General features: G+C 41.0%; 2 protein-coding genes across 5 annotated transcripts in view; one reads left to right on the top strand and one right to left on the bottom strand.

Moving 5' to 3' along the window:
- JAM2 (junctional adhesion molecule 2) overlaps positions 1-20282 on the top strand; it is a 41801-nt gene extending 21519 nt beyond the window's left edge. Inside the window, exons 2-9 of one of the 2 annotated variants that reach the window (XM_074158219.1) lie at positions 3235-3300; positions 9878-9991; positions 11207-11359; positions 13084-13289; positions 14710-14812; positions 16528-16663; positions 18341-18374; positions 19523-20276. In XM_074158219.1, coding sequence (XP_074014320.1) covers positions 3235-3300; positions 9878-9991; positions 11207-11359; positions 13084-13289; positions 14710-14812; positions 16528-16643 — 758 coding nt within the window. In that variant the 3' untranslated portion in view covers positions 16644-16663; positions 18341-18374; positions 19523-20276. Of the gene's footprint in view, positions 1-3234; positions 3301-9877; positions 9992-11206; positions 11360-13083; positions 13290-14709; positions 14813-16527; positions 16664-18340; positions 18375-19522 lie in introns of both variants that reach the window. The other variant, XM_074158301.1, reaches the window with a different exon arrangement.
- On the bottom strand, positions 18062-25109 carry ATP5PF (ATP synthase peripheral stalk subunit F6). Of its 3 annotated transcripts, none has more exons than XM_074158508.1 (4): positions 24993-25109; positions 24278-24466; positions 22927-23051; positions 18062-20784 (listed from the first exon to the last, which is right to left on the bottom strand). In XM_074158508.1, the coding sequence occupies exons 2-4, from the start codon at positions 24445-24447 to the stop codon at positions 20756-20758; spliced, it is 324 nt and encodes a 107-aa protein (XP_074014609.1). In that variant the 5' UTR covers positions 24448-24466; positions 24993-25109; the 3' UTR covers positions 18062-20755. The 3 variants fall into 3 exon arrangements, with proteins under 3 accessions (XP_074014609.1, XP_074014527.1, XP_074014691.1); XM_074158426.1 differs by having other exon boundaries at positions 24935-25047; XM_074158590.1 differs by having other exon boundaries at positions 19747-20784; positions 24922-25045.
- Positions 25110-25139: the final 30 nt, after the last annotated feature.

The following is a 25139-nucleotide window of genomic DNA, read 5'->3' on the forward strand; positions in this document are numbered from 1 at the left end:
GGATCTCACACTGGAGCAAGTGGATATACCTTGAAGGAAGCTGAAATGCATGGAGGATTCACATTGGAACAGGCTTCTGACGGTAACTGCAGCCCATGGAGAGGACCACACACTGGAGCAGGGGAAAAGTGTGGAGGAAGGAGGGACGGAGAGGAGCTGTCATGGACTGACTGCAACCCTTGTTCCCTAGAACCCCTGTGCTTACTTTATTTTCAGTTGGCAATAAATTTAATGAATTTTCCCTAAGTTGAATCTGTTTTGCCTGTGGTGGTAATTGCCAAGTGATCTCCCTGTCTTTCTCTTGATGCGCGAGCTTTTTAGTTTTATTTTCTCCCCCATCATGTTGAGGAGGGGAAGTGAGAGAGCGGCTGGGTGGGCAGCTGGCCAAGGTCAACCCACTACAATAGGATACAGTGAATGAGTAACTGAACTTTTGCTACAGTGCTGGGGACTCAAATACCCATTCTGACTGCTGCTCTATGACTCAGGAAATGGTTATAGATGCCAATAGAACCACAATCTGTATTTTTAAAGGATGCTAGAAAAAAAACAATAAGGAATGATCTTTAATTGAGAAGAAAACCATGATGGTATCTGATCATGTATGGGACTGGCACTGTTTAATATCTTCATCAGCGACCCAGACAGTGGGATAAAGTGCACCTTCAGCAAGTTTGCAGATGATACCAGGCTGAGTGGTGCAGTTGACATCCCTGAGAGAAGGGATGCCATTTAGAGGGACCTGGACAAGCTTGAGAGGTGGACATATGTGAACCTCCTGAAGTTCAAGGCCAAGTGCAAGGTCTTGCACCTGGGTTGGCGCAACCTGTGGTATTGATACAGTCTGGGGGATAAAGGGATTGAGAGCAGCCCTGCCGAGAAGGACTTCAGGGGTACTGTTGGATGAAAAGCTGAACATGAGCTGGAAATGTGTGCTTGCAGCCCAGAAACCCAACCGTATCCAGAGCTACATCAAAAGGAGCATGGTCAGCAGGCCAAGGGAGGTGATTCTGCCCCTCTGCACTGGTGAGATCCTACCTTGAGTACTGCATCCAGCTCTGGAGCCCTTAGCACAGGAAAGACATGGACCTGTTGGATTGTGTCCAGAGGAGGGCCACAAAAATGATCAGAGGGGTAGAATACTTCTATGAGGACAGGCTGAGACAGTTGGGGTTGTTCAGCCTGGAGAAGAGAAGACTCCAAGGAGACTTTATTGCAGCCTTTCAGTACTTAAAGGGAGCTTATAAGAAAGATGGGGACAGACTTTTTATCAGGGCTGTTGCAATACAACAAGGGGTAATGGTTTTAAACTAAAAGAGGGAAGATTTAGACTAGATCGAAGGAAGAAACTTTTTACAATGAGAGTGGTGAACCACTGGTGGTAGATGCCCTATCCCTGGACAGGTTGAAGGACAGGTTGAAAGGGGCTCTGAACAACCTGATCTAGTTGAAGATGTCCCTGCTTATTGCAGGGGGGTTGGATGGTTAGACTAGGTGACTTTTAAAAGTCCCTTCCAGCCCAAATCATTCTATGATGGTACCTTCATATAAAGAAAACAGCATGCTAACACAGAGCTGTGAGAACTGTTGTGGATTAGCCCCAGGCAGAAACAAAGATCCATGTGGTCTTTCTCTCACTCCCTGCCCCCAGTGGTGCTATGGAGGGAGAATCAGAAGAAAGGCAAAACTCATGGGTTGAGATAAAGGCAGTTTAACAGAACAGCAGAGGAAAGAGGAAAGCAACAACAATAATACTGATAGAGGAATATAGAAAGTATGATTAGTGTACAGCAAATAACCATTTGGCTAGTTTGGGTTGGCTGACTTAGCTGTGTCCCATCCCAGCTCCTAATGAAAACTAACCCTATTGCCACTGGAACCAGGGCAAGAACCCACAGTTGAAAACCCAGATGGGCTCACTCCAGTGAGAAATGAGGCACACGCTTCAACAGAAGTAATCAACTGTCAAAAGAAAACAGTAAGAAGCAAAAGATTCTTGATCTGTTTGTGTCTTCAGATCAAGACTGGATATCCGTCTGCTAGGTTGTGTGCAACTCTTTCCCCGTTAGGCAGCGGAGAGGGAAATTAATTATTTGGGAATAAATGAAGGAGGTCTCTGTGCATGAGAGACAAATAGGAAGATTAGACTAAAAGTAGTAAGCAAGACTAGTTTCTATCAGTAAAAGAACATTACGCTCTTAAACAAGCCATGTTTCTAAATATTATTGATGGGCAGAGGGCCTCAGTTCTTGTTCATACCTTCTGTAGCAATTGTTGAGTTGGCTGATGTGGATGGTGGAAATGGACTGCATTAGGAGTGTCTATGCTGTCTTCAAAACTGGCCCTAAACACAAGGGAACTTGAGATGTGTTTGGGGGGAAAAAAAAGTTAACGTAAACCTGTGTAAAGAACTATACTTAGCTGTTCTTAAGCACTTGGTACACTTGTAGCCTGCCATGGAGTAATCAGAATAACAGTGACTGACTGCTGGGCCTTGCAGGAATGCTTCTGGATCATGGGGGGGGACATGGTGGAGTCCTTTCCTGGGAGGAGAGCAGCTATTAAGAGAGAATGTTTAGTGACATGCGGTGGGGTAGGAGGTAGCTGGGTGGGGGTGATGTAGGGCTAGTAGTTATTTCACTTGTTCTCTCTGGAATTTCAGTATTCCCAATAGAAGAAATATCCAAGAATGTATGGGGTTTTTTTCTCTTTGATGTAAAACTATAGAAATGTTGACTAATGTTTTCCTTCTTGTTTCCGCAAGAATTTGGGGTGACTGCCAATTACTGCACACATTATTTTACCCCGTAGAAGCTGTACATCGTATTTTCCAGTAAACATGCGTGCCTTGTAATAGGAATACAATGGAAAATACACTTATGGATTAATACAAGTCTTCCCAATTAGACAGATTGAGACATTACCCCAGTATAAAACAATGCCTTCTGTTTATATAGAACTTCTCACATGTAAATATTATCATGCTATTGTAAAAGAGAAATATTACTGTTTTTTACAGGTGCCAGGACATGGAGAAAAGAGGAATTGTTCAAGGCCACCCACATAGCCAGCCCTGGCCTAGCTCTTAGTCCTGTGCTCTCTCTAGTAGCCAATATCTAATCTGCCCACTGTAAGGAGGTCTCAAAAATATTGCTTGTAGGTGCTGAAGCATGTATGAAATTTTCAGTGTTTATTGCTGAATTCTCTTTTTTTTTTTTTTCTGTCCCCTTGCAGATCATAAAGTGTCTGGAATTTCCATTGAAACGGATAACAAAAATGTAAAAGCAGAGGAGTTTAAGGGTACAGTATGGGCATTGCTGTGATTATTTAATATATACACAATACATGCCAACAATGTATACAGAAGCTGTATAGCTATTAAGATTGTCTTCCTGTTTTGAGGGGTCCTGCTCCTACTCTGTCCATTGACTGTTTGTGTAATCTTGTTCTTGCCCTCATTTTCTCTTACTTGATGTGAGGTTGGACTAGATGCTCCCCAGAGGGGCTTTTCAACCCCACCTATTCTGTGATTCTATGACTTGTTTGTCAATCCTGGTAGCTCACTCTGTAACTTCTGCATGGTTTCCTTCCACCCAGAATGATGGGAACTGATAGAAAGGAGAAGTAGAATGTAGTTATCTTACAAGACAGAGAAGTGAGGGACTAGAGAGAGAACAACTGCAAGTCAGCTAATTGTCAGTAACTATAACTTAATGGCTATTTTTAATTGCCAGTAATTATAATGGCTATTTGCATATTTATACATGTATATGATATATGTAAAATGACAAATTACTTCCAATAATGTCCTAGAGAAGTTAAGGAGGCAGGGAGGAAAACCTGGGTAGATGAGAAAGGGATACTAGTATTGTGAATGAGGTTTGTGGTTAATGTGGGGGTTTTTTGTTTGTTGGGGGGTGGGGTGTGGGGGTTGCATTTGGTTGAAATGGAGAGAGGTGGGAATTGAAGGAACTGTTTGCTGAGCTTTAGGCTTTATTCATCTGTTTGAGACAGTCAAATATTTCGGAGGTCTCTAAAGCTGTCAGCTGGGTTCCTGTCAAGTATTTTTGTCACTTTTCGGGAAGAAAAACTTAATTTAGAGCTCAGGATAGGCAAGAGAAGAGAGAATCTCTTCAGGTAATAAATAATTATTAGATTCTGTCATCTTATATGACATAGGACTTGCATTTTGGTCTTTTGTTATTTGTATGATAGAGTGAGATTGGTTTAACATAGGTCAGATGCCATGCCAAGTTCTTTCTGTGTAGCAGCACTAAAGGAATGGGAGGGGCTGATAGATATAGCTATTCAGCTGAATGCAGCTGACCTGAAATCCTGTTACTGTAGAGGAGGGTGTTTGGCCATTGGAACAGGCTCCCTAGGGAAGTGGTCACGGCACCAAGCCTGTCAGAGTTCAAGGAGTATCTGGACGATACTCCTAATCATATGGTTTAGTTTTTAGGTAGCCCTGTAAGGGGAAGGGAGTTGAACTCAATGATCCTTATGGGTCCCTTCCAACTTGAGATATTCCATGATTCTATAACCAAATAGTCTCCAGAGCAGATGTAAATCCAAATTAAACATTGTCCAGACCTCTCCAAGATCCCAGAAGGTTCTTCCAGGCCTGGCAGAGCCTGTGCTGATGTATAGCATCCTGTGGGCCTACCTTAATGTAAGTTAAGTAGACCTGTTCTGGAAAATAACTCTCACTGACTCTGTTAGTATGGGAAAAAGCAGGAGAGGGGAACTATAAGGAAGGTTTTACTGTGTTATCTCCATTCTGCGTGCGCTCCCTTTCTTCTGTGTCATTTCCTTCCTTCACCTAAGATTAGTGGGAGGGCATCAATGCTAGCTTTTCTGAAACCAAGAAAATGTAGCATGCAAGAAAGGGGCAGCTCATTCAAGACAGAGGTGACTTGTTCAGCTGAGCTGTCTCTGTCAACTAATATGGACCAGCTTATGAGACCAGCCAACTGTCACAAGGTCAGTAGCAAAAGCAAGCTGAGCTTGAATGATGGTTTTTCTTTGTTAGAAGGATATGAAAACAAAATGGAAAGGAAACTTTAGCAAATCTTAAGATTCAGGAAGCCTCCACCCATCCACTCAACCTGAAGTCAGGAACCTCAGGCTTCCTGAGTGCACAGCATGTTTTTCAAAGTGGCCAGTGTGTCTGTAACGTGTTTCTGGCAGAGAATGCCCTCCTACCTCAATTTTTTCTTTCAAGTGTCGACATTTTTTTCCCCTGTGAGACATCACCAAGGCTACCAGTCTGGTCCCTTGGAAGCTTTTTTTGTTTCTCTACAGAACAGACCTGGAAAATCAGACTCTAAAGGGTGAGTGGATAGATCTGTCAGTTAATTGCCCTTCAGCCTTGTTTGCTGAGACTGGAAATGAGGGTGCTGATTAATGCACATTGACTGTACATTTAAGATGTTTGTCTCCTGAATGCTAGACAGGCATTGCCAAAACTGTAAAAGCTTTTGATCCTTGATAGTCTGTCCTGTATTGGAAGGTGAGCAGCCTAAGGGTGGCAAGATCAATATTGTATTTGATTCTCTTACAAAAGTTTCTGGGAGATACTAAACTTTATTAATAGATTTGGAGGTAGTCAAGTGTGTGGCTCTATTTTCTTCTGAGGTTATCTCCCAACAATTCTTATTAATACCTTGACTTAAGAGTTATCTACTAGAAAGAAAAAAATATAGATATTTCAGTATGCTGTTCCACAGAGGATGGAACTACTGAAACACTGAGTTTGTCCCAATAACTCACCTATACAGTTTGTCATGTCTTCTCTCCCTCTTTAGTTCCCCTGTAATAACTATAGGCTTGACCATAGACTGCAATTACTATGATGCAAGCTATGTATTAGAGATGGCATGTGCTGATGCCCTGATGTGAGGGAGGAAAAAAGAACAGTTGAGCTTCCAGTATGACCTGCTCCTCATTAGGAGCACTAGTTTTGGTTTGTTTCCTACCCAATTTATGGCAATTTTAGCAATAAACAGTAACTCTTGAAATTTCATCCTCTCTGAAATTTGGTTGGTAATGCCCACTATACATAAATCAGGGAAACTTGAGTAGACAGACAGAAAGGTGAACAATTGTATGAACCTTCTTTTACCAAGAACTCAAGCGAAATAAAAGGTAACTGTCAAGGGACATTATGAGCAGCCTCTGCCGCCAGAAAATCTGGGGGTCTGGGGATTTCTCCTGCCTGGTCACTTGAGCCCAGCCCAATGTGCCTGGAGACCTGGGGGTCTTTATCCCAGGCTGATGGACACAGCTGCTGCTCTCCCATTTGCAGTTTCAAGCAGTAGCAAGGTTGTGTGTCCTGGGATGCATGTCTGTGTGCACACATCCACACACTCACAACACTGGCACTGCCAGCTACACAGACAGCCACAGCCTTCAACAGCACCCACGTATATATCAGCATGGCAATTATGAAATGACATAAGTTTTCTATTCTTGGAGAAGCAAGGAGGGAGGTCAGCAGAACTGCCACCTTGGACTTCCGGAGGGGGACTTTGGTCTTTTCAAGAGCCTGGTTGACAAATTCCCTTGGGAGGCAGTCCTGAAGGTCAGAGGAGTCCAGGAAGGCTGAATATTTTTTCAAGAAGGAAGTCTTAAAGGTGCAGGAGCAGGCCATCCTCATGTGTCAAAAATGAACCATTGGGGAAAAAAGACTGGCCTGGCTGAACAGAGAGATGTGGTTGCAACTTGGGGCGGAGGGGAAAGGTAGAGTTTATGGCCTTTGGAAGAAAGGGCAGGCCACTCATGAGGACTACAAAGATGTTGTGAGGGTATGTAGGGAGAAAATTAGAAAGGCCAAAGCCCAACTAGAAATTAGTCTGGCTTCTGCTGTGAAGGATGATAAAAAATGTTTCTATAAATCCATTAGCAATAAAAGGAGGACTAAGGATAATCTCCATCTTTTATTAGATGGGGGTGGAAACATAGTGACAAAGGAGGAGGAAAAGGCTGAGGTATGTAATGCCTTCTTTGTCTCAATCATTAAGACCAGTTGCTCCTTGAGTACCCAGACCCCTGAGCTAGTAGACAGGGGCAGGGAGCAGAAAGAAGCTCCCATAATCTGAGGCGAAATGGTGAAGGACCTGCACTTAAACATGCACAAGTCTATGGGGCCGAATGGGATCCACTTGAGGGTACTGAGGGAACTGGTGGAACTTTCCATCATTTACTAGCAGTCCTGGCTAACCAGGGACATCCCAGTAGACTGGAGATTAGCAAATGTGATGTCCATCCACAAGAAGAGCTGGAAGGAGGATCTGGGGAACTACAGGCCTGTCAGTCTGACCTTGGTGCCAGGGAAGGTTATGGAGCAGATCATCTTGAGTGCCACCACACAGCACATACAGGACAACCACCTAACCAGGCCCAGTCAGCACAGCTTTATGAAAGGCAGGTCCTGGTTGACTAACCTGATCTCCTCCTACAACAAGGTGACCCACTTGGTGGATGAAGGAAAGGCTGTGGATGCTGTTTACCTGGGCTTTAGTGAAGCCTTTGACACCATTTCCCACAGCGTTCTCCTGGAGAAACTGGCTGCTCATGGCTTGGACAGATGTACTCCTTGCTGGGTAAAAAAACCTGGCTGGATGGCTGAGCCGAGAGAGCGGTGGTGAATGGAATTAAATCCAATTGGTGGCTGGTTACAAGGGGTGTTCCCCAGAACTCAGTATTGGGGCCAATACTGTTTAATATCTCTATCAACAACCTGAACAAGGTATCAAGTGTACCCTCAGTTTGCAGACAACACCAACTTGGGCAGGAGTGTCGATCTGTTTGGGAGTAGGAAGACTCTGCAGAGGGAGTGTCGATCTGTTTGAGGGTAGGAAGGCTCTGCAGAGGAATCTGGACAGGCTGGATTGATGGGCTGAGGCCAATGGTATGAGGTCCAACAAGGCCAAGTGCCCGGTCCTGCACTTGGGTCACAACAACCCCATGCAGCGCTACAGGCTTGGAGAAGAGTGGCTGGAGAGCTGCCCAGCAGTAAAGGACCTGGGGGTGTTGGTTGACAGCCGGCTGAACATGAGCTGGCAGTGTGCCCAGGTGGCCAAGAAGGCCAATAGCATCCTGGCCTGTATCAGGAATAATGTGGTGAGCAGGACTAGGGAAGTGATTTCGCCCTTGTACTTGGCACTGGTGAGGCTATATCTCGAATACCATGTCCAGTTTTGTTTTGGGCCCCTCACTACAAGAAAGACATTGAGGTGCTGGAGTGTGTCCAGAGAAGGGCAACGAAGCTGGTGAAGGGTCTAGAGCACAAGTCTTATGAGGAGTGGCTGAGGGAGCTGGAGTTGTTTAGCCTGGAGAAAAGGAGTCTGAGAGGAGAGCTTATTGTTCCCTACAACTACCTGAAAGGAGGTTGTAGTGAGGTAGGGGTTGATCTCTTCTCCCAAGTAACAAGCAATACGACAAAAGGAAATGGCCTTAGGTTGTGCCAGAGGAGGTTTAGATTGGATATTAGGAAAAATTTCTTCACTGAAAGCATTATCAAACATTGGGACAGGCTGCCTAGGGAAGTGGTTGAATCTCCATTCCTGGAGGTAGACGTGACACTTAAACACCACTAAACCATGTGCCTTTGACAGTGTTAGGTTGATGGTTTGACTTGATCTTAATGGTGTCTTCCAACCTAGATAATTCTATGATTCTACAATGCTGTCTGGGCTCACATAAAGCATTAAGTATAGACGTCTGAGCCTTATTCCTCCTCTCTGGCTGGTGGAGATTGCAGTTCAGTGGTAAAAGCCCTCCCACAACACTCTCTAGATTCACAAGCACATGCACATTCTTGGATTCCCTGAGTACCAGCACAGCCACTCTGCCCATCTGCTACCCTTGTTCTACTTGCTAGCTTGGCCAGCTTGAGGTTTGCTAGTGAATTACACACACACCTCCAGGCACATCAGGTTTAGAGAAGATACAAACACTGCACATGCGCCACACACACCCACTTCCAGAAGCCAGCACCATGAGACCAGGGGTGTCTTCACCTCCAGTGTGACCCCAGTTGCTGGCCCTAGGTTTACTCAAGCCACCCCTCTATGCTCCAACAGCTCACACTCCATGCACACGTGCACTCCCAACATCTGTTGCCCCTCTAACTACTGATACAGAGACCTTCACTCACTCCAGTTGCCTATACCACAGTCCCATTAGTTTGTTTGGAGACTGATGGTAGCTGTCATCATCTCTGCTGTTCCCTGTTTGTCATGTTTGTGTGTCTCTGTTTTGATTTGTTGTTGCCCCCTTGTTATCACATTTACATTGAAAAAGTCCTTGATTAGGAAACCTTAATGAAGCAGATGCCGTCCACACACCCTTACAATAACCAGTGTGAAACTGTAACTAAATGCATAAGTTATTTAGGAACATATTTAACCATCTTACTGGTATGTTTTCTATCTCTGTTAAGCCATATGTTTGAACAGTTAAACTACTGATACTGAATTCATAATTGCAATTCACGAAATACTGTTGATAACAGGGTCAGAGTCCTTTTTTAATGGTGGTCTGCTCACTGATAAAAATATTGTACCTAAAATGAGGGTAGTAATACAGAATCTGTGCCTATACAACATGGGAATATCTAGTCCCCAGCATCTGAAGTTTGACCCAAAGACCACTGAAGTATGGGAAAATTACTAGTTTCTGTTTTCCCATTGTGTTTGTGTAAGTCTGGAGACGGCCTGATGGTATCTGGCCCTTGCTGACTGCTCAAGTTGACTGCTCAAATTCTTTTGAAGGGGGACTATTAATTTCATGGAGCCTGAATGCGTACCAAACACAATACTAAAGTCTTTAATTTTCCCTTTTTGTGTTCCTTTTTTTTTTTTTTCTCCTCTAGAGGCTATTCTTAGTTGCAAGCACAAATTTTCAAAAGGGATGAGCTTAAGAATAGAATGGAAGAAAATCCAGTCTCAAGAAGTCTCATTTGTGTACTACAATGGTGAATTTACAGGTACAGTACTACAAATATAGACTATTGGTTTAACAAGTCATTCTCTAGCATAGATATTGACTCTTTCTTGGGGAATAACATTAGAAAAATGACTGAAAGAGAATGCTCTTCACTCTGCGTACTGAACAGCTGTCCTTTTGAGAAAAGAATTCCTCCCTAGGGAGGAGAAAAACATTTAATAAAAATGTCAATGTTTAGTTACCTTTTTAATGAAGTTAAATATAATAAAACTTAAGATTAAGAAAAAGTCACTGCACACCCCTTGACACTTTTCAAAAATGAAATTACATTCAGATATAAACTCCCCAGAACTATTGCAAGATTTGTACTCCTATCCTACAAAGAGGTTTCTGAAGCTTTCTGTAGAGCTGGAGTCTTAGATATGAATAATGCAGCAATTTTATATACATAAAATATAAAGTCAGCTGTATATCTTAAATTATTCGTATTCTTTTCAGAAGTGGAATTTCTGTTTGTATGTTCTGAAAAGGAACCTCAGCTTTGTGTGTTGAAGAAAATATGGGTCTCTGGTACCTTGCACATCATAAACAAAGGCTGAGAAGTAAAAGAAAAGCACAGTGATTTTTGTTTGTAAATCTTGCAATCTTGCAAGATGTTCTGGTCTTGGGTTTTTTCCTGCATATATTTAATTTAGAGAAACACTGGAACTCGCAGTTCTGTGTACATGTAACTTTAATTTCAAGTTTAATTTAATAAGCTGTAGAATGAGGGAAAAAAAAAATCTAATTGTAAGAAGTCTGATGGCAATATCTTTACTGAATCTACCAAGTTTTTCTTGCCAAGTTAAAATGTCAAATACTTTGCTGTGGTATCGCTCACAGCTCTTTCTGTAAGGTAATTAAGTTAGTGATTGCCATTCCTCTAGTGGAAAACTGTGTCTCTTGTCACCTGACTACTGCTATTCAAGTTTTCTTGAAATATCTGCAGGAAAAAAGCATTCCATTTTCCAACTAGAAAATGTATGACCAATGTAGTTTGGTTTTTTTTTGAACTGAGGGGTTTTTTGGACAAGTTGTGGAAGGTTCTTACTGTTTTGGGAGGGGGATTACATATTGCTCCTTGGTGATAGTTATCTAACTCTGAACAAAAGAGCAGTAGTTCATAAATTGTACATGATTTCAGAACAAGCCAATGAGAGGTATACATTTGCTATAAGCAAAGAGCAGAAACCTCTCTGTCTGTTCTCCCTTAAAGGTGATCTTCGAGGCCGAGCAGAGATGCTGAATACAGGAATTCGTATTAGAAATGTGACTAGAAGGGATTCTGCGACCTACCGCTGTGAAATCAGTGTAAAGAGTGAAGAGGGGCAACGCCTGGGAGAGGCTACTATTACTCTCACAGTATTGGGTACAAACTTTGTTACTCGGGCTTCTGTAAAGACATTGAATGATGGCAAGGGGTGTTGAAGGTAGGGTTGTCCATATGGTGTGTAGCTGCTGGGTTTTTGAGTCTTCTTTGGGCTGGGTTTATAAGCGTACGTGCACATGCACATTCTACAGCATACTTCATGAAAGAGCTTTGCAAAACTCACATGCATTAGAAAGGAACAGAACTAGGGTTTTGATGATATAAATGTGGGTTTAAGTTCTCAAAACTTAGCAAGTATGCTGATGTACGTGATGGTAAAATGTCCATTTCTACTAAAACTGAAGTCACTCAGTGGCTGATAAGATGATCATGGTGTTTGGCACTGGAAAGTCAGCATCTGTCAACACTTACCAAATATTTCTAAGCAGCAGCTCATTCCAATATGCTACAGTCTCCTCCTGTTTTTGGAAGGAGAAACTGCTGCAGTGCTTGCGCAATGCCAGCCAGCGAGCTAGCAATCTGTGCATTTTATTTACAAGAGAGATGGTGTTGTCTTGAGGGGGTGGTTGTTCTTTGTGGCTTTTTGTTTGTTTTCTATCCCAATTGGGGAAAGGAAGGAAAGGTGAATATAAGTACATTCTTCTTACACTGTTCCTGATATTTTTCCCAGTGGATGAGTGGTAGAAGTTGGTAGTTTTCTTCTTTTCTCCATATAGGAGGAAAAGAAAATATTTGCTTTTGTAGCTTCTGTATTGGTGGTTTTTTTCCTACACAAAATTAATTGGTCTTATTATAAAAGTCTCAAAGTTCTTCATAAAAGATTATAAATTCATGAACTTCTGATTAGCTCCAAAAATGAGGTAACCCCACTTATTCCTTCTTTTGTCCACTTTCTCAATGCCTTTAATCTTTTAAATGTGCCCTCTTAATTTAAAGTTGAAGTCTTAGAGCCCAAAGTAGAGAGTGTGGGTGTTGCTCACAAACCTTTTACGAATATTTGTTAAGGTGTCACTTGTGCTTTTGGTGTGTTCCATGCATACCTCTTCACCCTTAGTTTTCTTCTGCATAGCTTCAGGTTACTAAAAACAATTAAGTTTCTTTTCTGATCACATAATAAAAATCAAAAAAGAGACATTCATCTTCATGGCAGAAGGAATGATCAGTTCTCCTGCATCTGTGTGTGGGAATGTTTGGTTTTAATTTATACTAAAAGTTAGTAGCCAACTGGTTTTGGCCCTCAACCTGGGATTCACACAATGACTGTGATAATAGCCAGTCTTGGTAATTCTTTGACAATCATTTTTCAAAAAGCAGTTGACTTCTTTTAATACAAAAAAAAAATCTTTTTCCTCTTCCTCACTTCTCTTTTTAAATACTGGGGCAGGGAAAGGGGGAATTGCGGAACTACAGATTCCCTTACCCCTCCTCTGTCTGTGAGCAAGAGGCCCTGTACAAGAAACAAGGTGGAAAAAAAAACTCTGGGGTTGGATGAGAGTGTATAAATGGGAGACAGGATGACACAGCATGTGGTGGGGGAGGCTGGGAGCAAGCCTCGTTCTTCCATTTTTAGCAACTCAAATTTTACTGCATTCTCCAGTAGCAGTACTCTGCCTCCAGCCCCTTCTCCAGCACCTCATTTCATTAACATGGTAGTTTCTAAGCATGTACACGAGTGCTCATCTCCTCACCAGTGTCTGTCAAACTGTTGTCATATAGACAATACTGCTAAGACTGCGTAACAAGTGCAATTTGATTTTTTCCAGTTGCTCCGACTACTCCGGTGTGTGAGGTACCCAGCTCTGCAATGACGGGAACAGTAGTGGAACTGAGCTGTAAGGAGACTGAGGGGTCTCCTCCATCGGAGTACCAGTGGTACAAGAATGGTGTTCCCTTACTGGAAAAGACAGGAACAGGCAGTGCTAGAGCAGCAAATATAACTTACACCATGAATAAAAAGTCTGGCACTCTGGTAAGTGTAGTAACCAACTGTCATAACCGACTATCAAAAAAACCAAATTTACTGTTTAGTACAATGATGCACAGAGGTCTTAATCCAAAAATGGACAAGGTGTTTGTCAGATATCAATGTCATGCTGAAATAAGTACTAACAAACGTAGAAGGTGGCTTTTGCCCCGGACCAATGACAAGCCATAGGCATTGAGTGATACGGACAAATTGGGTGAGTTGCAAGGCTGCAGTAATGATAAATGAGCAGAATCTAGAAAAGAAATGACAAATTTCACCTTGTCATTTAACTAACCAGTGCCAGTTGAGAACGATCTCTCAGCATGTCAACAGTTATATTTGAGAGCACCTTAAAATCTGAAATGGCAATTATGCACACTTCTGTGGGAGTGCAGTGCTAAGGGCAGTCCAGAATCTGTGCAACCTAGTGGCATTTACAGGTTCCAGTCCGGTGTTTGTGAATTCGATGGGAATGAGTTGGAGCTGTAAGTAACCTTAGTGTGTTTTTTGGTTTAGTTGTTTGTTTGGGGGGGTGGTGTTCCCTTGGAACTGGCCATCTCTTTCTCATCCCTTCACCATTAGCTTATCCTTCTAAAAAAAAAAAAAAATTAATGATATGTACCACTTATGATGCATTGTCAGCTGAGATTTTTCAGAAGTAAAGAGCTGTTCCAGGGACACTCTACTCTTGTGTGTGATCAAACCCGGAAACTGAAATGTGACTAAGCATTCTGAGGTGCTGTGGATCTATCAGCACACTGTGGAAATTAGGTAGGCTACTCAAAATTACCAATAACTTCTGAAAAAATCTTAGTTTTAAAGTCTGGGATATATTAAAGTGAAAAACACTAACAGGTCTAATGATTAAAAAATAATAAATACAGAGGAACACTGGAATGAACATGAGGTCAGTCTGTCCATCTCTTGCTTCCTTATTTTTATTTTTACAGCAGTAGTATTTGATAAATAGTGCAGTTTAGCATTACAAAGTGACACTTCTTGGGGGGGGGGGAGGGGAGGCCACAGACTTTCCCTGGGAAATATTTTTGTACTACATGAATTTTATTATTTTTTTTGGTGAAATGAACAAAATGTTCTGATATCAGGGATTCTGAAATTACAGCACGTCTAAAAAAATGCATTTTGTTGGAAAGTACTGATCCACTGAAACAGAATCTTCTTGTAGACACACTCCATCTAGTTAAAATGTCCATCTAAAAGACTGTCTTAGACCAGAAGCTGAATTTTAGGCCAGGGGATGGAATTAGGGAGCTGAATCATGAGGTCAATTACTCACTTTCAGGTTGTTTTGTTTAAAAAAAACCAACCAACCAAACCCTATTGACGTGTCAAACTTTCTATCCCACAGGAAATTCTGAATTTTTTTCCATTCTGATAATGGTTTTGGACTCTGTCTTAACAGCTATTTAACACAGTTACAAAGAATGACACTGGAGAGTATTACTGTGAAGCCTCCAATGGGATCGGATTATCTCAGAAATGCTCAGTGAAGCGAATGCAAGTTGGTATGTGTCAAAGCAACTAAGGGTGGAAAACAGCCTTGCAATAGGAATGATTTTATTGCGTGATGCAACTGAGAAGCTAAGACCAGATTGAATTTTGTCTTCTTACTTCACTGTAGCATTTTGGGGGAGGAATAATAATAGTAGTTCCTTATATGTAGTTGCTGTGGTTACTCAAAGCATTCCTTTCTTACAGCACAAACACATCTTACAGCATTTCACAGAAAAGCAGCTAGTGTAGTGCCCTAAAATTATGGCAGTAGCCAGCCTTTAGGTTGCTAAATGCTGAACTTCAGGCAACAGCAGTACCCATATGACATCCTTAATATTTCAGAATGCTTTTGCGGAAGCAGTACAGCATAACATGCCAATCCACTGGGTTATTTTCTTTATGAAAAGCCTCCCTTTTGAGATTCATTCATGTGAGATCTTAATGTAACAGATCAGAAATATAACTGTGACTCAGTTATACCTGCTAGGGGAACACTGAAGAAGTCAGTGTATCTGAAAAAAATTAAATAAAATCATGCTACCTCTTTCTTTTCTACTTGCGTAGCATAGGTGAAGTGTAACAGTGGTTAGCTAATAAAGAATTTAGCAAAGGCTGGAGGGGCAGAATTCATAATAACCCAAAATGTATGAATGTTTTTGCAGAATATAGAACTAGCTCTTGCAGATGTGATAGGAAAGCAGATGGTAAAGAAACAAAGTTTATAAAAGATCCTAACAAATACTGCACAGAAGTTCATGTTCAAGTATTCCATAAAGCAGTTGTCTAGTGCATTCTTAGAACTTGGCTGAAAATCACTGTGACATGGCTTTAATGCATTCCTGGTTGATTATGAGCAAGTGTTCTACAAGCTACCAAGACAGAATCCCTCTGTTGTGGAAATACTCACCAAAGTCCTAAGCTGCTATCAACCCATGCACAAAAACTGATAGGTTTGGGTGTGAAATTCCCAACCATACATGTATGTTTACAGTCAGGATGCAATTAAGTAATTGGATATATATATATAAAAAAAAAAACTATGAAAATGTTTCTGCTTGTTGATGTTTTTGTTTTTCCTAAAACGGATGATTGTCTGAAGATTATAGTGGTTTTATCAGAAAATGGCCATGGGTCATCACCTTCAAAATAAAAATGGCTAGATGTTTCTGTAGCACAGTGCAGAGTTTAACTTTTGACATCTGGGCTAAAATATTTGTTGGCCTTTCTTGCGTTGAATTTTTAAAGCCTTGCTGTTTAAAAATAAAAAAGCATTCAATTTTAAATAGCTTGCCCGAAGAGTTCTTCAGGACTGAGATCTGATATTGGCATCAGATCTTTTAGTTATTTTAGGCAAAGTAACTGTATGAAAACACTTGTTTTTAGACTTCTAAAGGTTTCAAGATATTTTTTCCTTAGAGACATATGATGTGAATAATACTTATTGAGGGGATAGATATAATGAGGAGTATGTATCCCTTGAACCCCTCTTACTCTTTCCTTACTTTTGACCCAAACTAAGCAGTTGAAATGTATCAAGCACTCATGTTAACGCGGCTGTGATACAATGATTTTGGGCTGCTTCATCTACGTGTTACTAATTAACTTATGTAGCTTGGGCAAAAGACCATCTATAGATACAAAAGGTGCCTGTAGTAATTAGGGGAAAAAAATCCAGCCTATGGAAATTTTTACAACTTATAACATTGGACTTGTTTTATAATTACAGATGACCTTAATGTAAGTGGTATCATCGCTGCAGTAGTATTTGTGGGTCTGGTAATGGCATTGTGTGGCCTTGGAGTATTTTATGCCCAAAAAAAGGGCTACTTTACAAGTAAGTAAAGTAAAATCACTCCTTCCCTGTGTCAAAAAAAGCCTGTACTTGTGCTGACCGTAACAGTCTTGTCATGAAGGCTCTAACTCTGTGGTACTAAAGCTAAAGAGCATTACAGCAGCAACTTTATTGTGTAGACGTTTTTATTCTACTGCAAAAGATACTTTAAGAATGACATGGAGATGTTCTTGCAGTTGCACAAGGCTACCAAACGGCAATCTGGGCAAAGCAACGAGCCGAACCCCGGTTCCCGGAGCCTCTCTGCTCTGCTTTTGAGAGGGAATGACAAAGAAAGACAACCTAAAAATACAAGCCAGGAAAGTTCACTTGTAGTCTAAAAGGTCTGAGCGGCTGAATTCTGATGGAGAGGGAAACTAAATTACTGGCTCCCTCTTCTGGGTCGTGGTGAAAGTGCACGTGGAGGTTGCTGCAAAAATTCCGGAGGTCCAGCAACCCTCTCCGCAGCGTTCACATTAGCGCCTGTGGAGTTCAGCAGAAGGGATGCCAAATGCCGGGGTCTGAGAAGGTCGGCTGCCTAAAAATAAAAGGCTAACAGAGCTGCTGTTAGAATTCATGTTCACTTGGAAGTTCATTTACCTTTGAAAGCAACTTTTTCTGTTTAAACTCACTACACCAAAAAGAGACATTTGGTTCAGAAACTCCTTCTAGAAACTGAAGAGCTGAATAAGCTATGAATAGCTATTTCAAAGAACTCTACATCAGCTAAGAAAACTGTTCTTATGCTAATCTTTTTTTTTTTTTCCTTTTTCAGAGGGAAGCTCTTCCCAGTAAGTATCTTGATGCAAGTAGTTCACAAACCACTGCAAACTTCATATAAGTTTCTGATGATTTGCTAATTGTGATGATTGTTTAAGGCCTTTCTCACATGATTCTTGTTACAGTGGTTTTTTTGAACACTGAAGTAAACCTGATCCTACACACTAGCTGGTTCCCTTATTAGAACCAATGTGATGCTCAGAAAATGAATTAAGGAATATTACTGTGATAAATGTTCAGAGATGTGTCTTTTTACATAGCTATGGTTTACAACCCTAACTCAGCTATAAGCATGCATTTTTCTTCTCTTCAAACTGGACAAAAGATGCCCAGAACCAAACTAAACTGTTCTCATATCCATGCCTACGGATTATTTCAGAAAATATTTGAAATAATGACAGGTGGAGACTTTCTGAGGGTGTCCAGTCTGCTCCTCTAATATGGATTTACTTCATGCAGTTATATTTCTTAGTAGCAAGTTAGAAATCCTCAAGCAATTTTAGTGTTCCCACACAAGGCTAAAATTGTGTGCTTCATTGGAGGCAGCCCTCAAATAAACATTTAAAAGAAAAAAAAATTATCTTGGCACTTCTAGGCAATAGCAGGTAAAAAAAAAAAAGTATTAAAGAGAAATACAAATATTACTTTTAAATACTGTGGTGTTTATACTGGCCATGAACTAGACAAAATATAACTGAAAGCATTGAAATGACAAGCTAGGGAAGGTAATTTGACAGTGGTTAATGAGATAATGACAGCAGTGTAAAAGCAGTCAATAGGTTTGTTATTGTAACCTTTTTCTAAGAGGGGAAAATACTCTAAGGATTGCTGGACATCAGGAAAAATGCATTCATAAATAAGGTTCTCAATAGATTAAAACTAATAGCAGAAAAGTACTACTTAACCTATGTTTCTTTCCTATTAACAGAAAGAAGACCAACTATCAATCTACGAGTGAAAAGGCAAGTATTTTGCATTCAGCAGTGTTAAAGAAGTTCTAGGCGTCTTCAAAATTTCTTGGTTCTGTGATGGTTTTGCACCACCCCCATCCCCCCCAAACCTTATATGCCACCAATACCTGGAGATACCTCTGTTTGCATTTATAGCTCCCTATTAGTCTCAAGCATCATGCAACTACAGCACCTTGCTTTGTACTTTGATTAGTGTGGTAAAGAAAAGGATGGCAGTGGTTGTCACTTACCTGCTTCTTCCTATATCTCCCTGTTCTATTAGCTTCTTTCATGCTTTTTCTTTCCCCTTTTTGAGATTACTTTCCCTCTATCAAACTAAAAAGGTAACATTCTTACACTTGCTTGGCAACCTCATCTCCATACTGTCCACTTAATGGTGCCGTTTCTTGTTTGTGAAGTCTTCTTTGCCTTGCTTGTTCATATCAGTTAACCTAGGAAACTAACTCAGACACAGTCCAAAGCAGCAGCAAGAGAAAGTCTGGGCCTTAATTCTTCTAAGATTAATGTGGGTTAAAAGCCTGGACTAAGTATGGAAGTTAAACTTACTCTTCTCTTCCCCCCTTCCTCACTGAGAGTTCTCAAGGGCTGTAACAGCACGTACATTGCTCCCATTTGTCAGATTGATGCAAAATGAATGGAGCTCCAGCTAAAGGTTCAACTAGGAGCAACTTAGTTTCGCTATTTATAGTTTAAGGCTACATTAGTAGCCTTGAAAGCTCATTGAACACCACCCATTTCTTTAATCAAAACAGAGCACGCTAAAGAGCGGCAGCTCATTCCTCCAGCTAGTGTAGATGTAAGACACTGAGGCCAGATACCTGGTTGCGCTGAGTGGGAAGGAACAAACTTTGAAGTGATATAGTATCTGTTTATCAACATTAATGCACTTATGAATTGGATGCTCAACAGAGCCGTTGGATACTTGTATTTTTTAATAGGTTATTACTTTTATTCTGTGTGGCAGTGCATTCTGTAGGCTTACCTTTCCAGAAAACAGTAAATGTTAACTAACGGTGTTTCAAGCACACTTCTTCTCAATCTCCATGCCTTAGTTTATTTTGAGATGTACACTAAATGTTAATCTAGTTAAAATCTTTGAATTTTGAAATTACTCATGTAACCTTGTTTGCTTCATTTAGGATTTCAAGCATACCAAGTCCTTTGTTATTTAGAAGATTACAGCCTCTGTGAGGGACATCAAATGACTACTTGTTATACAAAAGTATCAAAGGGATCTTTTGACCTCTACTATGTAAATATTGTTTCCACCTACTACAATCTGAAAATAGAAACTGCCAATGTTTAGATCTAGTCAATGTGTCTGCGATTTGCTTTTAAAAACAATAAAACCCAAAAAAACTTAAGTTAAAGACAGAACTAAATTGAATGTACAAGTCACTTCTGTGAAGACACTTCATTTTGTTCATGTATACATGCAGCAATACAGGATTCACTCTTACAGCTGGGAACAATCTATTCAAATAACTTCAATAGATGACCTTGCTACCACTATTTCTACTGCTTATGTCTCCACCATTTGTCAAGGGCTCAAAGTCTCCTGCAATTCTGACTTATATTAGATTTGCCAAAGCCATGTATAAGTCGTTGTGCAGACTTAAACTTACTATCCTGACAGAGTAGAGCTTCCTATAATTGAGGCTCAAGCGGTGTTTTGTTGTTGAATATAAAATGCATGCAGCTTCTCTTCCATAAGGAAGTACCTCTCTCTGTCTCTGTAGACTGCATGTGTAATTTCATTTTGAAGAAATATCATGCCAGTACAACTCAAGCTGTAGTATCTGGACTCTAACTGCTGAAGTGTCACAAATAAATAGCTCCTTGGAACTTGAAGTGTTTGTGTCAGTAGTTCACTTAATAAAATTTAAATCTCACAACCTCATGAACAGGTTTCGGTTGCTTCCATAAGAGTAACACTTTATCACTTGTGTACTCATTGATGCAGTGTAAAATTAGTATAGCTGTGACTATGCTTTTGGCTGGGTATGCCCATCACTACTGCAGGGTTTTGCTACCTATTTAGGTTCATGGGGATTTTTTTCTGCAGCTTTTTGGATGCAACAAACTAAGAAAAATAACAATACACCAAGAAGGAACTACTTATCAGTGTTATAGTTTCTCAGCACTAAAATGTAGCTTGGCAAAGGAGCTTTGCAGTTAAGACTGAGAAACACTACTCAGATGCCTCAGTCACTTAAAGAGGTGATGAGCACAGCTAACTCACACCATACAGTTAAGAACTTATTCACGCTTTTGAAATCGAACTGCAATGCTGCATTTATTAATTTACAACTGGTGGCATGTTGAGCAGCTCCACTGATGTGCACTGCTGTTTGGTGTACAACCTGCAGAGATCACTTTGGCGTCTCCTCAAAGTTGGGCTCTAAAGGACAAAGGCGAGAGAGAAAAGTCGTATTAGTGTCTTTTTATTCCAGCCTCAAAAACCACAATTCAGAAACTAAAAGTTGGAAAGCTAAAGCAAGCTCTTGTATGCCACTTAACTTTGTTTGTACCAGGGCATGACTGGATGTGGGCAGCACTAAAGACTAAACTATGGTGGAGACAGGCTCTTTCCACCTCAGAGGAGTTATGCATGAGGTTTCAGACAGACACGCACCTCAATACCATTCTGTTAAAACAGCTTTTAGAAACACTTGGGGTAGGGAAGGCAGCAGAGAACTGAAGAAGTCAACCAGGATATTACTGGACAGCATGACACTAGTATTTCCAATATAGCTCTGATACACAAACAAGTAACCAAGCTCTTCTGTCTTGATTAGTGTCTTATAGCTGATTAACAGAATGGAGTGCACAATTTCAACTCCACTTAGCAAAAGACATTCTCCACATAGAAACACTGAGGAAGGAGTTCTTGATGTCAAAGGTACAAACTCAGAAGAATTAAGGCTTTTAACAGGTGGGCTATTAATGCTTGTTCTTGCTACAAAGTCTGAGAGGTAAGACTCATAGTAATCTTCACTAAAACAAAAAATCCTAAGTTTCTACTCATCTAGCCACTTAGTTTTGAAAACTTGTTGAAATTAGATTACGGGTAGGCAGCAGTGGTAAAAGAACATAGTCTCTCCCTCTTTATTCTGTTTTCATGGTCACACAAATTTTTGTTTTATTACCAAAAAAAGTCCTAAACTTCCATATGTATTGTTTCATATATTACATAGAAATAAAACTGAATATAAAGAAACCACATCCCTAAAACGGGGTGGGTGGGAAGGGGGAAGAAACACCATAGATCCTACTTTACAGATGCTCTATTTGCACCAGTAACAATCTGACACCAAATGTCAAATACCACCAAAACCCAAATCATTTCTAGATGTGTTCCTAATCTGAATTAGAATTTCCAGTCAGTCTGATCAGAATTACAAGTCCCTAACTATGGTGGCTTGACCTTGGCTGGCTGCCAGATGCCCACCAAGCCTCACACTCTCCCTCTCTTTCCTTCCCTCTACAGGAGGGGTGAAAACAGAGTCAGTGTTTTTCACCCTTTTTAAATTATATTGTCACACAGGCTCCATCACCACTGCTTCCTGGTTTAGCTGTGTCCCGCAGCAGATCCATTTTGGAGCCGGATGGAACTGGTTCTGTCTGATATGTGGACACCCCCAGCCTCTCCTGATAGAGGCCACCCCACAGCCCCCTGCTACCAAAACCTTGCCACATAAACCAAATACGCTGACACGTTCAAAAGATTGCTGCATCTCAGCTTATGGGAAAGACATCTTACACCTCCAAAATCTGTCTTCAGCTAAAACTGCTTGTAAGCAATGAAGACTTTGAGCTGTACCTGCATAAGCAGGCAAAAGAATCAACTAAAGAAATTAGCCTGTCCGTTAAAAAATTAAGTTTGCTTTATGTCTTTAAGTAGACAGTCTGTACTGTTTCTTTGAATTCTTGGTAAACCATTCCTCACAAACATTCTTCTAATAATCAATCTGGGTAATATGAAACCATGCTAACACCAACTTAGAGCAGTTAAACAGAACTGGTATCAAAATAACTGAAGAAAAAGGTTTAATATGATTACTTTGTGACCAAATTATAAGTAACAAAGTTAAGTTCTGTGTTCGTTTTCTGAAATCACCTACTTTACAGATCAGCTTAGAAAATCTACAAATTGCAGTTTGGATGACATCGCAGACTGTCATCTGAAAACCAGTTGTCTGACCTCTGTGGGAGGGTGAGAAAAACATAGAACAATAACCCTGGGCTATTTCTATTATATTTTTGCTATTTCTTTAGGCTCTGTAATTAAGACAGCTGGATCTGACTGCAAGTTTTGTTAAGCATCAGTCTAAGTAAGTCCACATCTCCACTGGAAAAGGCAAATAATCAATAAAAGGAGTCAGACGGAATCATATATGAACTGTGTGAAAGTAAGGATATTCACTGAGGGCATCTTATGTGAAATTAATGGTCCAAATAAAAACTAAATGGGAATTAAGAAAAACAGTCAGGGAACACGTCCTTACTTGCAATTAGAAATTCAGTAAGATTGTTAACTCACCCTCAAATTTAAATTCTGGAAACTTGGTGAGATCTCCCTCACCATACGCCCGTTGAAGTCTAGCAAGGGATTCAGTCAAATCTTTCTGAAATTCAGGGCCTGTATCAACAGGCCCTCCAGCTTGCCTAAAAAACATTAAAAGTCCTGATTAATATCTCAGTTCTGAAATTTCCCGTGGAAGTTCTATGTTTTCGTGGCCATTTATGAATTAAAAGGCTTTTTGACAACCAAAGCAAACCATCTAAAATATTTCCAAAACTCAAGATATGCCACACCTTAGGGCCTACTTACCTTACACATAAACAAGGTTCTCAGGATAAAGTACAGGCTTTCTACTATCAATGATGAAAATCCAAGCTAGAGAGGTAGCCTTTTGACACATAAAACTACACTGAGTATCCAGGCTTTCAGGGCTCTCAGTTTCACTTGTTCCATGTGTGATTTACTAACAAAGTTGTGATTTGTATTCTGCTATTTCTGAAATCTTGGTCAGTAAAGCTTAACTGTTCTTGCAGAGCATGTGTTTCGAATACTAAACAAGCAAAAAAAAACCAACAAAAAACAGACAGGGTGCATTCATATAGATTCAAACAGGGATTTCTTGGGATAGAAATATAAAATAATTAAAGTAGTAACTCTTTAGATTACCAATGCTCATTTGTACCAACACAGATATCACTTACGATTGCTAAAGCCACCAAGAACATGCCTTCAAACACAGGCTAGTTTGTAGGTATGGAAACAGATCTTCCTCCAATAGAACTAAGAAGAACTAAGAATAAATCCCACAGAATTACTACAGTTTTAGTTCCCTGCTAAGTAGTTCATTCAAACATTACAAGAATCTAAGATTCCATTCGAATGAACTGCTTATTAACTTGATGTTTAAGGAATCAGCCTAACATTCCATTAACTCTCAATTGCTTTTGGAGGCCGTTTCCATTCAGCTTCTGGCAACAAGACTGAAGAACAGCTATTTTCCCCAGACAAAAAAAAAGGGGGCTTTTTTTTTTTCCCTTTTCTTTTTACAGAGCACAAAAATGGGTAAAAATTAACATACTGGTATTTTCATAAAGTTTGCAAAAAAACTTAATTAAGTGCCTTAACTCCCCAAGAAAAATGACTTCAGCTTTACTTCTTTTATTTATTTATTTAAGAGGAGAAAATAGATATTTTCTGTCAGGTATGCAAGAACAAGCCTTCTCATTTGTGACACTATTAACAAATGTTGCAGGAAAGCACACCTAAGTATTTAGAGGCCAACCTACAAAGCTAGCGTATTTTAGCATTTGTCAAAATCAACATTTTTCCTCCTTTTGCTATCAGCCTTAAAATAATTTCCTCTACTTACTTGCTCTTTGTGTTGTATTCTCTGATCTTGTCCACGAAGAGTTTCTGAACTGGATCGAGCTCTTTTGTCTTATTAAAGACAATAGCAGAAAGCCCGATGTTTCTGCGCAAGTGAACAGAAACAGCAGAGCGAAAAATGGAAGAAAGTCGCAGGATCTGATGCAGGATCATGATGGCACTGATGCTCTAGCTAAAAAAAAAAAAACCAACAAAACAGCAAAACAGAAACACAGAATTACTTAGCTTTTTCTGCAATCTACATGCATAAAGACCCAAAAAATCGAGTGCAGAGATGAGCTTTAAACCTCAAAGAATACTGAAACCTGCACGCAATTTGGGGTGAAACCCCAGCCCCTGAGCCCAGAGACACCGTGCCCCCGAGTGACCCGGTACACCTCCCGTTAGCTCGCACCACCACCGAGACCAACTCGCAATTTCAAGTTTTGACTTGTTTGAAGAAAAAGCGACGGTTTTAACCCAGCCAAAGCCAGCAGCAGCACCACTGACCCCACCGCCCCCCCCTTCCCGGGGTCTCCGTCTCCCTCTCACCCGCCCGGGCACACCCCACCGGCGGCAGGGCCGGGCGGCACCATTCGCTCCGGAGCCCGGGTACCCTAAGCCCAAACCGACGGAGGATAAGCCCACCCTCAGCACCTACGGAGGGAAGGTGGGCAGGCAGAGGAAGCCACGGGGCCGCCGGGCCCAGCTCCAGTCACCTTGGGAGAGTCACCGCCGCCGCCGCCACGACCCCAGTCCGCTCCGCCTCCCCACGCAGTGCACGCCGGGAAGCTGCCGGAGCAACCCCCGCACCGCCCGGTGCCGCCGCTGCGTCTGGCCCCGGTGGTCGCTGGGAGCTGTAGTTC

This window comes from Numenius arquata, chromosome 1 (assembly GCF_964106895.1).
Source record: "Numenius arquata chromosome 1, bNumArq3.hap1.1, whole genome shotgun sequence".
Classification (NCBI taxonomy): Eukaryota; Metazoa; Chordata; class Aves; order Charadriiformes; family Scolopacidae; genus Numenius; species Numenius arquata.

Coding starts and splice junctions, on each gene's coding strand:
- ATP5PF (XM_074158508.1), bottom strand. CDS start 24,447: ATGATCCTGCATCAGATCCTGCGACTTTCTTCCATTTTTCGCTCTGCT. Junction 23,052..24,277: donor GAATACAACACAAAGAGCAA/GTAAGTAGAGGA, acceptor AATGTTTTTTAG/GCAAGCTGGAGGGCCTGTTG. Junction 20,785..22,926: donor TCCAGAATTTAAATTTGAGG/GTGAGTTAACAA, acceptor TTTGTCCTTTAG/AGCCCAACTTTGAGGAGACG.